This window comes from Cherax quadricarinatus, chromosome 14, assembly GCF_038502225.1.
Source record: "Cherax quadricarinatus isolate ZL_2023a chromosome 14, ASM3850222v1, whole genome shotgun sequence".
NCBI lineage: Eukaryota > Metazoa > Arthropoda > Malacostraca > Decapoda > Parastacidae > Cherax > Cherax quadricarinatus.
In genome coordinates, this window is record NC_091305.1 from 1,583,190 (window position 1) to 1,597,500 (window position 14,311).

Below are 14,311 nucleotides of genomic sequence, written 5' to 3' on the forward strand. Positions count from 1 at the left end.
AGACAGCAGGTGGACAACTAAACACAGCAGACAGAAGGTGGACAACTAAACACAGCAGACAGCAGGTGGACAATTAAACACAGCAGACAGAAGGTGGACAACTAAACACAGCAGACAGAAGGTGGACAACTAAACACAGCAGACAGAAGGTGGACAACTAAACATAGCAGACAGCAGGTGGACAACTAAACACAGCAGACAGTAGGTCGACAGCTAAACACAGCAGACAAGAGGTGGACAGCTAAACACCACAGACAGAAGGTGGACAACTAAACACAGCTGACAGCAGGTGAACAGCTAAACACAGCAGACTGAAGATAGACAGCTAAACACAGCGGACATCAGGTACACAGCTAAACACAGCAGACAGCAGGTGGACAACTGAGCACTGCAGACAGCAGGTGGACAACTAAGCACTGCAGACAGCAGGTGGACAACTAAACACAGCAGACAGCAGGTGGACAACTAAATACAGCAGACAGCAGGTGGACAACTAAGCACTGCAGACAGCAGGTGGACAACTAAACACAGCAGACAGCAGGTGGACAACTAAACACAGCAGACAGGAGGTGGACGAGAATTACTTTAAAAAAAAAGGACTTATTTTCCTCCTTACACCGTCCAACGGAAGTATTTAAATGAGGTGAATTTGTTATCCCGTTACTACCTCGTAAATTCTGGCAGTGAAAGCATGCATAAACAGCGAACGGTCGTCATCCTTTATTTAGGGAATTTATATCGCAAAAAAAGAAGCGGAAATAGTTTGCTAATATTGATTGTATAAATTTTTGGCTTGAAATCTTCATTGATTTGTGTATCGTTTGAATTTGATTTGAAAAGTGGCTGGAGATATACTCTAAATTAATATGTACGTTCAATTTCCTTATGAGAGGAGAGGTTGAAGTACAATATTCAGAAGCTGGATGATAGTTCGACTGAGTCACAGTTCGATGTTGTTACTGATCATGTTGTTGTTGTTAAGGGTCGCGGCAGCTCGAGGAACCCTGAAGAGCTTACTGCTATTATTTTTAACATGTGTAAACAGGGTGTCGGGCGGATTCGAATCCGGGTCAGCCAGTTGGCTTCCGCACACTTGCAGATGCAAGAGGCACTGTTTAGATTCCAACTACAACCTCTTGTCTCCGATCGGCTTTTGTCGCAAATCTCCCTCGCCGTCCGTGATTGATGCCGCAGCACCGCATTCTGCACCAGTCCTGATAACAAGTTCCGACACCACAAGTCGGACGAGCGCTCTCCTTTCCTCCCCTCCCCTTTTATTTCTCTCGTGGAAGATAATAATAATAATGATGATAATAATAATAATAATAATAATAATAATAATAATAATAATAATAATAATAATAATAATTATTATTATTATTATTATTATTATTATTATTATTATTATTATTATTATTATTATTATTATTATTATTATCTAGAAATTTTTAATAAAACTGTATGCAAATTGTCTCCATACGACTGAAAAGGAGAGGGAAGAGTGAGATAATCTTTTTTCCCCTGACAAGTACGTGCCATGAGTTACGTCTCACCTCGGGGGGGGGGGGGTTAAAAAAAGTGAACCTCTATCACGAGGTTTTAAAAACGTAAACAAATTAGGAGTTATTACGCAGAACAATTCACCAATATGTATCACAATTACATACCTGTAGTTCTTTTAAAGTGGAGCAATACTTTGAATTGTCAATGTTATATTATTTATTAATTTTGAGCGATAGTGTAAAGTGTTGGCACTCGTTGAGATGAAATGTTGGCACTCGTTATGATGAAATGTTGGCACTCGTTGTGATGAAATGTTGGCACTCGTTGTGATGAAATGTTGGCACTCGTTGTGATGAAATACTACTAGGTGAGAGGAATAATAGAGCGCCCAGTGGCGGCTAGAAGTATCAGGGGCACAGATTAATAAAAAAAATCATTCGTATCCACTGCGCGTAAACGTCGTTCGAAAATGCCTCAATTTCTAAGAACCTAAGAAAGAAGGAGTACTGAAGTAGGTCTACTGGCCCATGCTAGGTAGGAAGCTAATATACCAAGATATAATGTCTATTGGAACTTACATAAATCGCGAGGTTTGGAACCGATTAGACAGTCACGAATATTATCGATGATAACCGGAGAACTGTAGAAGTGAAAGTGACAGTGATCCGATAAGCGGACAATTCCACGAGTGCGCTGTAGTGTTAAACCCACACAGAATAACAAACAATTAACACGGTGTTCCTGTGAATATAACTCCGTGAACATTGGACACAGTGTTAGAAGACAATCATATTGACTTCTGTATATACATAAATACATATAGCTGGATCGATACAAAACTAGCAGTAGTAAGTCTGGTCTCTATGTACTCAATGGACAGAAAAGCTGCAGTATTGTTTAAATTGTGTTAGAGGTGTTCAGCGAAGCCTCTGCTGAAGCTCTTACTGGTGAATTTAGGCCAACACACAAGGCAACTACATGTTTATATTACCTGGAGTTTACCTGGAGAGAGTTTCGGGGGTCAACGCCCCCGCGGCCCGGTCTGTGACCAGGTAATAGTTGAAATAATGAGTATAGCAGTTAGAGAAAAGAATCTCTGATGCGTTAAAAGATTTCTTGTATCAGCCGCGGGATCTACGATCAGCACTCATACATAGAGAAGGCTAACCATGCAACGGGTGGCTATTGAACTCGTGGCGAGTTAGTCATGCCATTACGATATCGTAATGAGTCATAGGGAAGGCTGTACTCATCATTAAATTACCACACCAAAAATAAGTGCAGAATTTGTATATATGAGTGACCGTAGGTTAAAATATTCTCGAAAGCTGTCATGTCCTGTGTAACATGATAGAATCAGGCGTAGAAGATACAAGTTGCCTTTGATTATATGTTTGGTTTTACTCTCATGAACTGCCTTTGTTTTCTTTTATAAGTTACAAGAAAGATCTTGCTGTGTTCAGTGCTTGTTTTTGAATAATTAATAATAATAATATTGTTGTCTTTATATGTGCAGCTGCCATTTAAATACATAGAGAGGGTCTTGATGCCAAGTACATCCTGGTAGCAACAGTACAAGGCTGCAGTGATCTGTTCACTGTCTTCACTAGTCAGTTTGAAAACCGAGTGTCAAGTCTCCGTATTGAAATATGCTGAGACGCTGCTGTGTGTGTGTGTGTGTGTGTGTGTGTGTGTGTGTGTGTGTGTGTGTGTGTGTGTGTGTGTGTGTGTGTGTGTGTGTGTGTGTGTGTGTGTGTGTGTGTGTGTGTGTGTGTGTGTGTGTCTGAATATATATGTGATGTCCTATTTGGGAGGTAATCACACACACACAAACACAAACACAAACACACACACACAAAGACAGGATGTTCCAGAGATTGGACACAGTAACAAGGGGACACAGTTGGAAGTTGAAGACACAGATGAATAACAGGGATGTTAGGGAGTATTTCTTCAGCCACAGAGTAGTCAGGAAGTGGAATAGTTTGGGAAGCGATGTAGTGAAGGCAGGATCCATACATAGCTTTAAGCAGAGGTATGATAAAGCTCACGGTTCAGGGAGAGTGACCTAGTAGCGACCAGTGAAGAGGCGGGGCCAGGAGCTCGGACTCGACCCCTGCAACCTCAACTAGGTGAGTAACTAGGTGAGTACACACACACACACACATACACACACACACACACACACACACACACACACACACACACACACACACACACACACACACACACACACACACACACACACACCACACACAACACAGACACCACACACAGCACACACCCCACACACACAGCACACCCCACACACAGCACACACCCCACACACAACACACACCCTACACACAGCACACACCCCACACACAACACAGACACCACACACAGCACACACCCCACACAAAGCACACACCCCACACACAGCACACACCCCACACACAGCAAAAACCCCACACACATACACACGCATGCACATACAACAGGCCTAGTGTCTAATCGACATGTGCCTAGGACCAAATGGTAACTAACACACACATACACACACACACACACACACACACACACACACACACACACACACACACACACACACACACACACACACTCGGGTGACAGGAAGTGGCTCTAGTGACTTAAAGAGAATGTGAATAACAGAAGACAGTCATGTTGAGAGACGAAGCATCAGGTGGTGCGCGTGCATGAGTACTTGCGTGTGTGTCTGCGTTCTGCTTTCAAGAAGAAACAAAACTAGTTGTACAGTGATTGTTTTGTCACTGAAGAGCCAGGTGGTTGGCACAACGTCAGGGCGTTGGCACTGTGGCCACATACACCTGATAGCCTGATAAGGCCAGTTGGAGAACCTTTCTAAGTGTCACTCTTCAGGTGAAGCAGACTCACCCATTCATCAATAGCGGCATACTCACCCATTCATATAAAGCAGTAGACTCACTCATTCATTTAGAGTCGTAAACTCACCCATTCATTTAGAGCAGTAGATTCACTCATTCAATTAGAGCCGTAGACTCACCCATTCATTTAAACAGAGTCGACTAACCTATTTATTGTGAAGGAATTTATTTACCCATTTAAAGTCACTTCGAATGTTTGCCGTGATAACCGTGTTAAGAAATGTTAGTTTTTTCACTAGTAATATTAAAAAGGAGTTGAGATAATATCATTCACTTGCATTCTGCAACTCCAAAACTTAATAATTTGCTGTTTGGGGGATCTTGCATTTGCTCCTTTAAAGCTGTACCAGAACGAGCAGTGCTTAGCAAATAAACTCACAGCTCTTTCAGTCAGTCCTTTGAGATCATCAATCAAAGGCTCGAGTACAAGGCAAACATCGTACAAGTCAGAACAGTAGACGGGAGCAAGAAGAAGAAGCTAAGTGGCCACGTTGCCACCTGGCATAGCTTTGACAGCTGGCAACTTCATGTGAAAGTTATGAGAAATTAAGTGCATGTTTACGACCCAATAAACATCGAGCTTCTCTGGGGGAGTTCGGCCCTCATGACGGCGTGAATATTCCGTCTTTGCGATAGAGGAAGAGGCGAACTTTACTGCTTCAAGATGATAGCTCTAGGAAGAATGCCCAGCTTCCTCCTCTTGCTGGTGGTCTTCTGCTTCCTACTGCCCATGCTGGCGGAGGTAGCGGGATCAGAGGAGGAGGCTATGACTCGCCGAAGGGTGGGGCGAAGAGAAGAGAACGAAGTCCAACATCGACGCAACAAGAAAAAAGGTAAGTGTGTCACGGAGGTGGTTAATTGTTCTCTTGGTGATCATGTGTGTGGTGTTGACATCCTGTTTGGTAAAGATGACAGTCAGTAGGATGAAGGCGGCAGCCGGTTGGGTGGAGTTTGTCATATCGCTGGCGAGAAGGGAAGGCGGTCCTTCATACCCCCCCTCACTGTGATGAAGTAATGAGATGAGAGAGTGAAGACACCCCTCTCATCTCATTGCACATTTTGGGACTTTACTCGATTAAGGGTGAGGGAAATTAATTCTATATTTCACACTTTTGCACTTTGTTGATACTCAATTACTTATAATAAAAGTATAATTGGTTAATGAGAAAGGGATCTGATACTAAGACATCTGGAAAGATACAACATAACTGAGATTGGGGAATACAATGTACCGAACCCAACTGCATATTTACTTAGGGTATAAACCAGGCTCCAGCTTCATCAGTAGCTAATACAGAGTATAGTTTTCACATGGAGTGTACCACAAAGGTGAGCTTTTCCATGGAAGCTCCACCTCTTCACCCAGAGACTGGAGCTCTGCTCTGAATCATAGCTACCCACCAAGTCCTCACACAGAGCCTCCAGCTCTTCCCCGACCAAAACTCGTCACCAAGTCTTCCTCTTAGCTACCCACCCCTGACATAAAAAAAAAAATCTCCACACCTTCAATACTTCTGGCTAGAGAGGTCAGTTTTCGTGGGAAACTCACCACTTGGTCTACATGCAGATTAGAGTTCCCAGACCTATGCAGGCTATCAGGGAAACCAGGACCGGTGGCCTGGTGACTAAAGCTTCCACTTCACACACGGAGGGCCCGGGTTTAATTCCCGCTGGGTGGAAGCATTTCGACGCGTTTCCTTACGCATGTTCACCTAGCAGCAAGTAGGTACCTGGGTGTTAGTCGACTGGTGTGGGTGGCATCCTGGGGGACAAGATTGAGGACCCCAGTGGAAATAAGTTAGAAAGTCCTCGATGACGCACTGGCTTTCTTGGGGTATCCTGGGTGGCTAACCCTCCGAGGTTAAAAATCAGAAGGAAATCTTATCTTATCTTCACAGATAGAAACTGGAGATGCAGTCTCAAGATACCACAAAGTGACAACCCGTAGGAAAAAGCTGATTAAAACAGATATGTGCATCATATGTGGATACCTTTTATTCAATGCTGGACTACCCTCAGCAGGTCATTTCAAACACCAGATATGGCACATTTTTCGAAGGATGCGACCCACTTTAGCCGGCTAGCACAGGTACACAGGTACCTGCATTTTCTGCTATGTGGACAGGGACAACATAGGTGTAAGGAAAATTGCTCACATTTGGATATTTGGATATCGAACACGGAACATGGTGATTAAGAGCCGAATGCTTTCATTTGTAAGCTAGTCTCACTTTCTCTCTCTCTCTCTCTCTCTCTCTCTCTCTCTCTCTCTCTCTCTCTCTCTCTCTCTCTCTCTCTCTCTCTCTCTCTCTCTCTCTCTCTGTCTCTCTCTGTCTCTCTCTCTGTCTCTGTATCTGTATCTGTATCTGTCTCTGTCTCTGTCTCTCTGTCTCTGTCTCTGTCTGTCTGTCTCTGTATCTGTCTCTCTCTCTCTCTCTCTCTCTCTCTCTCTCTCTCTCTCTCACACACACACACACACACACACACACACACACACACACTCACACACACACACACACACACACACACACACACACACACACACACACACACACACACACACACACACACACACACACACACACACACACACACACACACACACACACACACACACACACACACACAGAGATTGAATATAATTCTGAGGCACTTTCGGAAGAGAGATGAGTGTCTTCTTCCGGTTACAGACTGGGTAAGTGGATTGTAAATCTGGTGAATATGCTTGTGGATGGTGGGTAGGGTGGTGAGTGGGTGGGCTAGTAGGTAGGTAGCTTACCAGCAGATGGATGAACTAGCAGGTGGGTGGGTGGGTGAGCTAGCAAGTTTGGGTGAGCTAGGAGTAACTCATTGCCACAACAACAAACTCCCGCTGAATACCAGATATTATCAAACTTTCTTCTTCTTCACCCCAAAGTTAATTAGTAACTTCTATAATTATTTCCACTAAAATCTGTTTCCTTCCCTGTTAGGTCTGCCTGGGAGACCTGGTGTAGGGAGACCTGGTGTAGGGAGACCTGGTGTAGGGAGGCCTGGTGTAAGAAGACCTGGTGTAGGGAGGCCTGGTGTAAGAAGACCTGGTGTAGGGAGACCTGGTGTAGGGAGGCCTGGTGTAGGGAGACCTGGTATAAGAAGACCTGGTGTAGGGAGGCCTGGTGTAGGGAGGCCTGGTGTAGGGAGGCCTGGTGTAAGAAGACCTGGTGTAGGGAGGCCTGGTGTAAGAAGACCTGGTGTAGGGAGGCCTGGTGTAAGAAGACCTGGTGTAGGGAGGCCTGGTGTAAGAAGACCTGGTGTAGGGAGGCCTGGTGTAAGAAGACCTGGTGTAGGGAGGCCTGGTATAAGAAGACCTGGTGTAGGGAGGCCTGGTATAAGAAGACCTGGTGTAGGGAGACCTGGTGTAGGGAGGCCTGGTGTAAGAAGACCTGGTGTAGGGAGACCTGGTGTAGGGAGGCCTGGTGTAAGAAGACCTGGTGTAGGGAGACCTGGTGTAGGGAGGCCTGGTGTAGGGAGACCTGGTGTAGGGAGACCTGGTGTAGGGAGACCTGGTGTAGGGAGACCTGGTGTAGGGAGACCTGGTGTAGGGAGACCTGGTATAAGAAGACCTGGTGTAGGGAGACCTGGTGTAGGGAGGCCTGGTGTAGGGAGACCTGGTATAAGAAGACCTGGTGTAGGGAGGCCTGGTGTAAGAAGACCTGGTGTAGGGATACCTGGTGTAGGGAGGCCTGGTGTAAGAAGACCTGGTGTAGGGAGACCTGGTGTAGGGAGACCTGGTATAAGAAGACCTGGTGTAGGGAGGCCTGGTGTAAGAAGACCTGGTGTAGGGAGACCTGGTGTAGGGAGGCCTGGTGTAAGAAGACCTGGTGGAGGGAGACCTGGTGTAGGGAGACCTGGTATAAGAAGACCTGGTGTAGGGAGACCTGGTGTAAGAAGACCTGGTGTAGGGAGGCCTGGTATAAGAAGACCTGGTGTAGGGAGACCTGGTATAAGAAGACCTGGTGTAGGGAGGCCTGGTATAAGAAGACCTGGTGTAGGGAGACCTGGTGTAAGAAGACCTGGTGTAGGGAGGCCTGGTATAAGAAGACCTGGTGTAGGGAGGCCTGGTATAAGAAGACCTGGTGTAGGGAGACCTGGTGTAGGGAGGCCTGGTGTAAGAAGACCTGCTGTAGGGAGACCTGGTATAAGAAGACCTGGTGTAGGGAGGCCTGGTATAAGAAGACCTGGTGTAGGGAGACCTGGTGTAAGAAGACCTGGTGTAGGGAGGCCTGGTATAAGAAGACCTGGTGTAGGGAGGCCTGGTATAAGAAGACCTGGTGTAGGGAGGCCTGGTGTAAGAAGACCTGGTGTAGGGAGGCCTGGTGTAAGAAGACCTGCTGTAGGGAGACCTGGTGTAGGGAGGCCTGGTGTAAGAAGACCTGGTGTAGGGAGACCTGGTGTAGGGAGACCTGGTGTAGGGAGGCCTGGTATAAGAAGACCTGGTGTAGGGAGGCCTGGTATAAGAAGACCTGGTGTAGGGAGACCTGGTGTAAGAAGACCTGGTGTAGGGAGGCCTGGTATAAGAAGACCTGGTGTAGGGAGGCCTGGTATAAGAAGACCTGGTGTAGGGAGGCCTGGTATAAGAAGACCTGGTGTAGGGAGGCCTGGTGTAAGAAGACCTGGTGTAGGGAGGCCTGGTATAAAAAGACCTGGTGTAGGGAGGCCTGGTGTAAGAAGCCCTGGTTTAGGGAGTCCTGGTTTACGAAGACCTGGTGTAGGGAGGCCTGGTCTAAGAAGACCTGGTGTAGGGAGGCCTGGTGTAAGAAGACCTGCTGTAGGGAGGCCTTGTGTAAGAAGACCTGCTGTAGGGAGACCTGGTGTAGGGACGCCTGGTATAAGAAGACCTGGTGTAGGGAGGCCTGGTATAAGAAGACCTGGTGTAGGGAGGCCTGGTGTAAGAAGACCTGCTGTAGGGAGACCTGGTGTAGGGAGGCCTGGTATAAGAAGACCTGGTGTAGGGAGGCCTGGTGTAAGAAGACCTGCTGTAGGGAGACCTGGTGTAGGGAGGCCTGGTGTAGGGAGGCCTGGTATAAGAAGACCTGGTGTAGGGAGGCCTGGTGTAAGAAGACCTGGTGTAGGGAGGCCTGGTGTAAGAAGACCTGGTGTAGGGAGACCTGGTGTAGGGAGGCCTGGTGTAAGAAGACCTGGTGTAGGGAGACCTGGTGTAGGGAGACCTGGTATAAGAAGACCTGGTGTAGGGAGGCCTGGTGTAAGAAGACCTGGTGTAGGGAGACCTGGTGTAGGGAGGCCTGGTGTAAGAAGACCTGGTGTAGGGAGACCTGGTGTAGGGAGACCTGGTATAAGAAGACCTGGTGTAGGGAGGCCTGGTGTAAGACCTGGTGTAGGGAGACCTGGTGTAAGAAGACCTGGTGTAGGGAGACCTGGTATAAGAAGACCTGGTGTAGGGAGGCCTGGTATAAGAAGACCTGGTGTAGGGAGACCTGGTGTAAGAAGACCTGGTGTAGGGATACCTGGTATTAGAAGACCTGGTGTAGGGAGGCCTGGTGTAAGAAGACCTGGTGTAGGGAGACCTGGTGTAAGAAGACCTGGTGTTGGGAGATCTGGTGTAGGGAGACCTGGTGTAAGATGACCTGGTGTTTACCTGGAGTTTGCCTGGAGAGAGTTCCGGGGGTCAACGCCCCCGCGGCCCGGTCTGTGACCAGGCCTCCTGGTGGATCAGAGCCTGATCAACCAGGCTGTTACTGCTGGCTGCACTCAAACCAACGTACGAGCCACAGCCCGGCTGGTCAGGAACCGACTTTAGGTGCTTGTCCAGTGCCAGCTTGAAGACTGCCAGGGGTCTGTTGGTAATCCCCCTTATGTATGCTGGGAGGCAGTTGAACAGTCTCGGGCCCCTGACACTTATTGTATGGTCTCTTAACGTGCTAGTGACACCCCTTCTTTTCATTGGGGGGATGTTGTATCGTCTGCCAAGTCTTTTGCTTTCGTAGTAAGTGATTTTCGTGTGCAAGTTCGGTACTAGTCCCTCTAGGATTTTCCAGGTTTATATAATCATGTATCTCTCCCGCCTGCGTTCCAGGGAATGCAGGTTTAGGAACCTCAAGGGCTCCCAGTAATTGAGGTGTTTTATCTCCGTTATGCGCGCCGTGAAGGTTCTCTGTACATTTTCTATGTCAGCAATTTCACCTGCCTTGAAAGGTGCTGTTAGTGTGCAGCAATATTCCAGCCTAGATAGAACGAGTGACCTGAAGAGTGTCATCATGGGCTTGGCCTCCCTAGTTTTGAAGGTTCTCATTATCCATCCTGTCATTTTTCTAGCAGATGCGATTGATACAATGTTATGGTCCTTGAAGGTGAGATCCTCCGACATGATCACTCCCAGGTCTTTGACGTTGGTGTTTCGCTCTATTTTGTGGCCAGAATTTGTTTTGTACTCTGATGAAGATTTAATTTCCTCGTGTTTACCATATCTGAGTAATTGAAATTTCTCATCGTTGAACTTCATATTGTTTTCTGCAGCCCACTGAAAGATTTGGTTGATGTCCGCCTGGAGCCTTGCAGTGTCTGCAATGGAAGACACTGTCATGCAGATTCGGGTGTCATCTGCAAAGGAAGACACGGTGCTGTGGCTGACATCCTTGTCTATGTCAGATATGAGGATGAGGAACAAGATGGGAGCGAGTACTGTGCCTTGTGGAACAGAGCTTTTCACCGTAGCTGCCTCGGACTTTACTCTGTTGACTACTACTCTCTGTGTTCTGTTAGTGAGGAAATTATAGATCCATCGACCGACTTTTCCTGTTATTCCTTTAGCACGCATTTTGTGCGCTATTACGCCATGGTCACACTTGTCGAAGGCTTTTGCAAAGTCTGTACTGGTGTAAGAAGATCTGGTGTAGAGAGATCTGGTGTAAGGAGACCTGGTGTAGGGAGACCTGGTGTAAGAAGACCTGGTGTAGGAAGACCTGATGTAAGAAGACCTGGTGTAGGGAGACCTGGTGTAAGAAGACCTGGTGTAGGGAGATCTGGTGTAAGAAGACCTGGTGTAGGGAGATCTGGTGTAAGAAGACCTGGTGTAGGGAGACCTGGTGTAAGAAGACCTGGTGTAGGGAGATCTGGTGTAAGAAGACCTAGTGTAGGGAGACCTGGAGTAGGGAAACCTGGTTTAAGAAGACCTAGTGTAGGGAGGCCTGGTTTAAGGAGACCTGGTGTAAGATGACCTGGTATAGGGAGACCTGGTGTAGGGAAACCTGGTTTAAGAAGACCTGGTGTAAGGAGACCTGGTTTATGACCTGGTGTATGGAGACCTGGTTTAAGGAGACCTGGTGTAAGAGGACCCGGTGTAGGGAGACCTGGTGTAGGGAAACATGGTTTAAGAAGACTTTGTGTAAGAAGACCTGATTTAAGACCTGGTGTACGGAGACCTGGTTTAAGGAGACCTAGCGTAAGAAGACCTGGCTTAAGACCTGGTGTACGGAGACCTGGTGTAGGGAAACCAGGTTTAAGAAGACCTGGCGTAAGGAGACCTGGTTTAAGGAGACCTGGTTTAGGGAGACCTGGTTTAGGGAGACCTGGTTTAGGAAGACCTGATTTAGAGAGACCTGGTTTAGGAAGACCTGGTGTAAGGAAACCTGGGTTAAGACCTGGTGTACGGAGACTTGGTTTAAGGAGACCTGGTTTAGGAAGACCTGATGTAGGGAGACCTGGTTTATGGAGACCTGGTTTAGAAAGACCTAGTGTAAGAAGACTCATTCTTTATTTCTCTTTTGTCATTCTGTTTTTTCCCACTCGTTATTCTATTTTTCTCACTCGTCCTTCTTCTTTAAGCTGTTTTATTAAGCTTCCAGATTGTTTTAATGTTTTTCAACTTGTTTTAAGAAACTGAAATCCGCTTTAAGAAACTTGATATGGGTTTAAGAGGTTGCACCTGTTTTAAGAAGCTTCAAGTTGCTTAAAGAAACTCCAGGCTGCTCTAAGAAGCTTAGAACTGCTCTAAGAAGCTTAGAACTGTTTTGAGAAGCTCCAGGTTAATGGTGCAGGAGCTTCCGTCTGTTGTGGCAGGACACGAGAAACATCATCAGTGACTAACTAGCCTCTGGAGGGGAAATAGTGGAGCTGGGCAAGGAGGAGGGGGTGATGAAATTGAGGAAGAGAGAGAGAGAGAGAGAGGTTGTTGGGGGAGAGAGGGAGGGAGGAGAGGAGATGGGAGGGAGGAAGTGAAGGAGGGAGGCTTGGTAAGAGGGAAGATTGAAGGGAGGGAGGGAGAGAGGGAAGAAGAGAGACAGAAAATGAGAGGAAAGTTTCCCAGTTGAAAGATATTTTTCGTAGATAGGGATGGAAGAAGAAGAATTGAAAGAGAGAGAGAGAGAGAGAGAGAGAGAGAGAGAGAGAGAAAAAATGAAGGAGAGGATGAAGGTGGGAAGGATGGAAGGAACAGACCTTACCCTTCCCAAGGGTAATGAGCTAAAAGGCCCTCCCTTTGTCCCTTAATGGGCCTGACAACCCCTTAGGGACACTGCTGATTCACCCACATTTCCTGCCTGAAAAGAAGCAGACTTGTTACATAATTACCTTGCGCTCTCCTTGTTACGTAATTACCTTGCGCTCTCCTTGTTACATAATTACCTTGCGATTACGCTATTGCAAAAATTCCTTGTAATTTTATTGTAACAGGGTTACCTTATGCTTTCTATGTTACATAATTACCTTGTGCTATGTTACTTAATTACCTTGTGCTGTCGTAATTATTTCGCTATCTCGTCGTTATGGAATTATATTAAACTTTCTAAGAATGTTTGAATTATGTATACATATATATATATATATATATATATATATATATATATATATATATATATATATATATATATATATATATATATATATATATATATATATATATATATATATATATATATATATACATATGTTGATTGTTCAACTCATTAATTGAGTTTATTCTCCTGGTACTACTGTTAATCAACTGATACTACTACTACTACTACTACTACTACTACTACTACTACTACTACTACTATTAATGATATTACCCATGTCTAGCAGCTACTGTTTACCTGATTCTCCTGCCACTACCTGTTTCCTACTCGTGCTGCTGCTTCTGCTGCTGCTGCTGCTGCTGCTGCTGCTGCTGCTGCTGCTGCTGCTGCTGCTGCTGCTGCTGCTGCTGCTGCTGCTGCTGCTGCTGCTGCTTCTGCTGCTGCTGCTGCTTCTGCTGCTGATTCTGCTACTGCTGCTGATTCTGCTGCTGCTGCTGATTCTGCTGCTGCTGCTGATTCTGCTGCTGCTGCTGATTCTGCTGCTGCTGCTGATTCTGCTGCTGCTGCTGCTGCTGCTTCTGCTGCTGCTGCTGCTGCTGCTGCTGCTGCTGCTGCTGCTGCTGCTGCTGCTTCTTCCCTGCTCTCAGTTATATACTAGCGCTCTTACCCTGCTGTTAACAATGCGCTTCTATTTTCTTACTATTTATTTGCTATTACCGACACTAAATTTATAAAACTACCGAATAATGGTGCTATTAGAAGAATGATTTTATTTTACACCTTTCACTATCAAAAAATTATAGTGATGTAGTGGAGACCTCCTCCTGGGTTCAAATCTTTACTGAGAGAGAGAGGGAGAGAGAGAGAGAGAGAGAGACAGACAGACAGACAGACAGAGAGAGAGAGAGAGAGAGAGAGAGAGAGAGAGAGAGAGAGAGAGAGAGAGAGAGAGAGAGAGAGAGAGAGAGAGAGAGAGAGAGAGAGAGAGAGATCGTCTCTAGGCACCATGATGGTAATGCTGGTGCAGTAGTAAGGATGAATGGGAGGATGTTGGCACCTGGAGAAGAAGTTGATATCCTTGGGGTGAAATTTGACTCCAAACTAACCATGAAGAACCATGTTGTAAATCTT

The 14,311-nt window shown here is 46.3% G+C and overlaps 1 protein-coding gene across 3 annotated transcripts in view; it reads left to right on the forward strand.

Moving 5' to 3' along the window:
- The window catches only part of LOC128696193 (fibrinogen C domain-containing protein 1-like), a 357,843-nt gene that overhangs the window by 10,918 nt on the left and 332,614 nt on the right, over positions 1 to 14,311 (forward strand). Inside the window, exon 2 of one of the 3 annotated variants that reach the window (XM_070084766.1) lies at positions 4,800 to 5,242. In XM_070084766.1, the coding sequence (XP_069940867.1) occupies positions 5,074 to 5,242 (169 nt within the window). In that variant the 5' untranslated portion in view covers positions 4,800 to 5,073. Of the gene's footprint in view, positions 1 to 4,648; positions 5,243 to 14,311 lie in introns of all 3 variants that reach the window. The other 2 variants (XM_070084765.1, XM_070084764.1) reach the window with 2 other exon arrangements.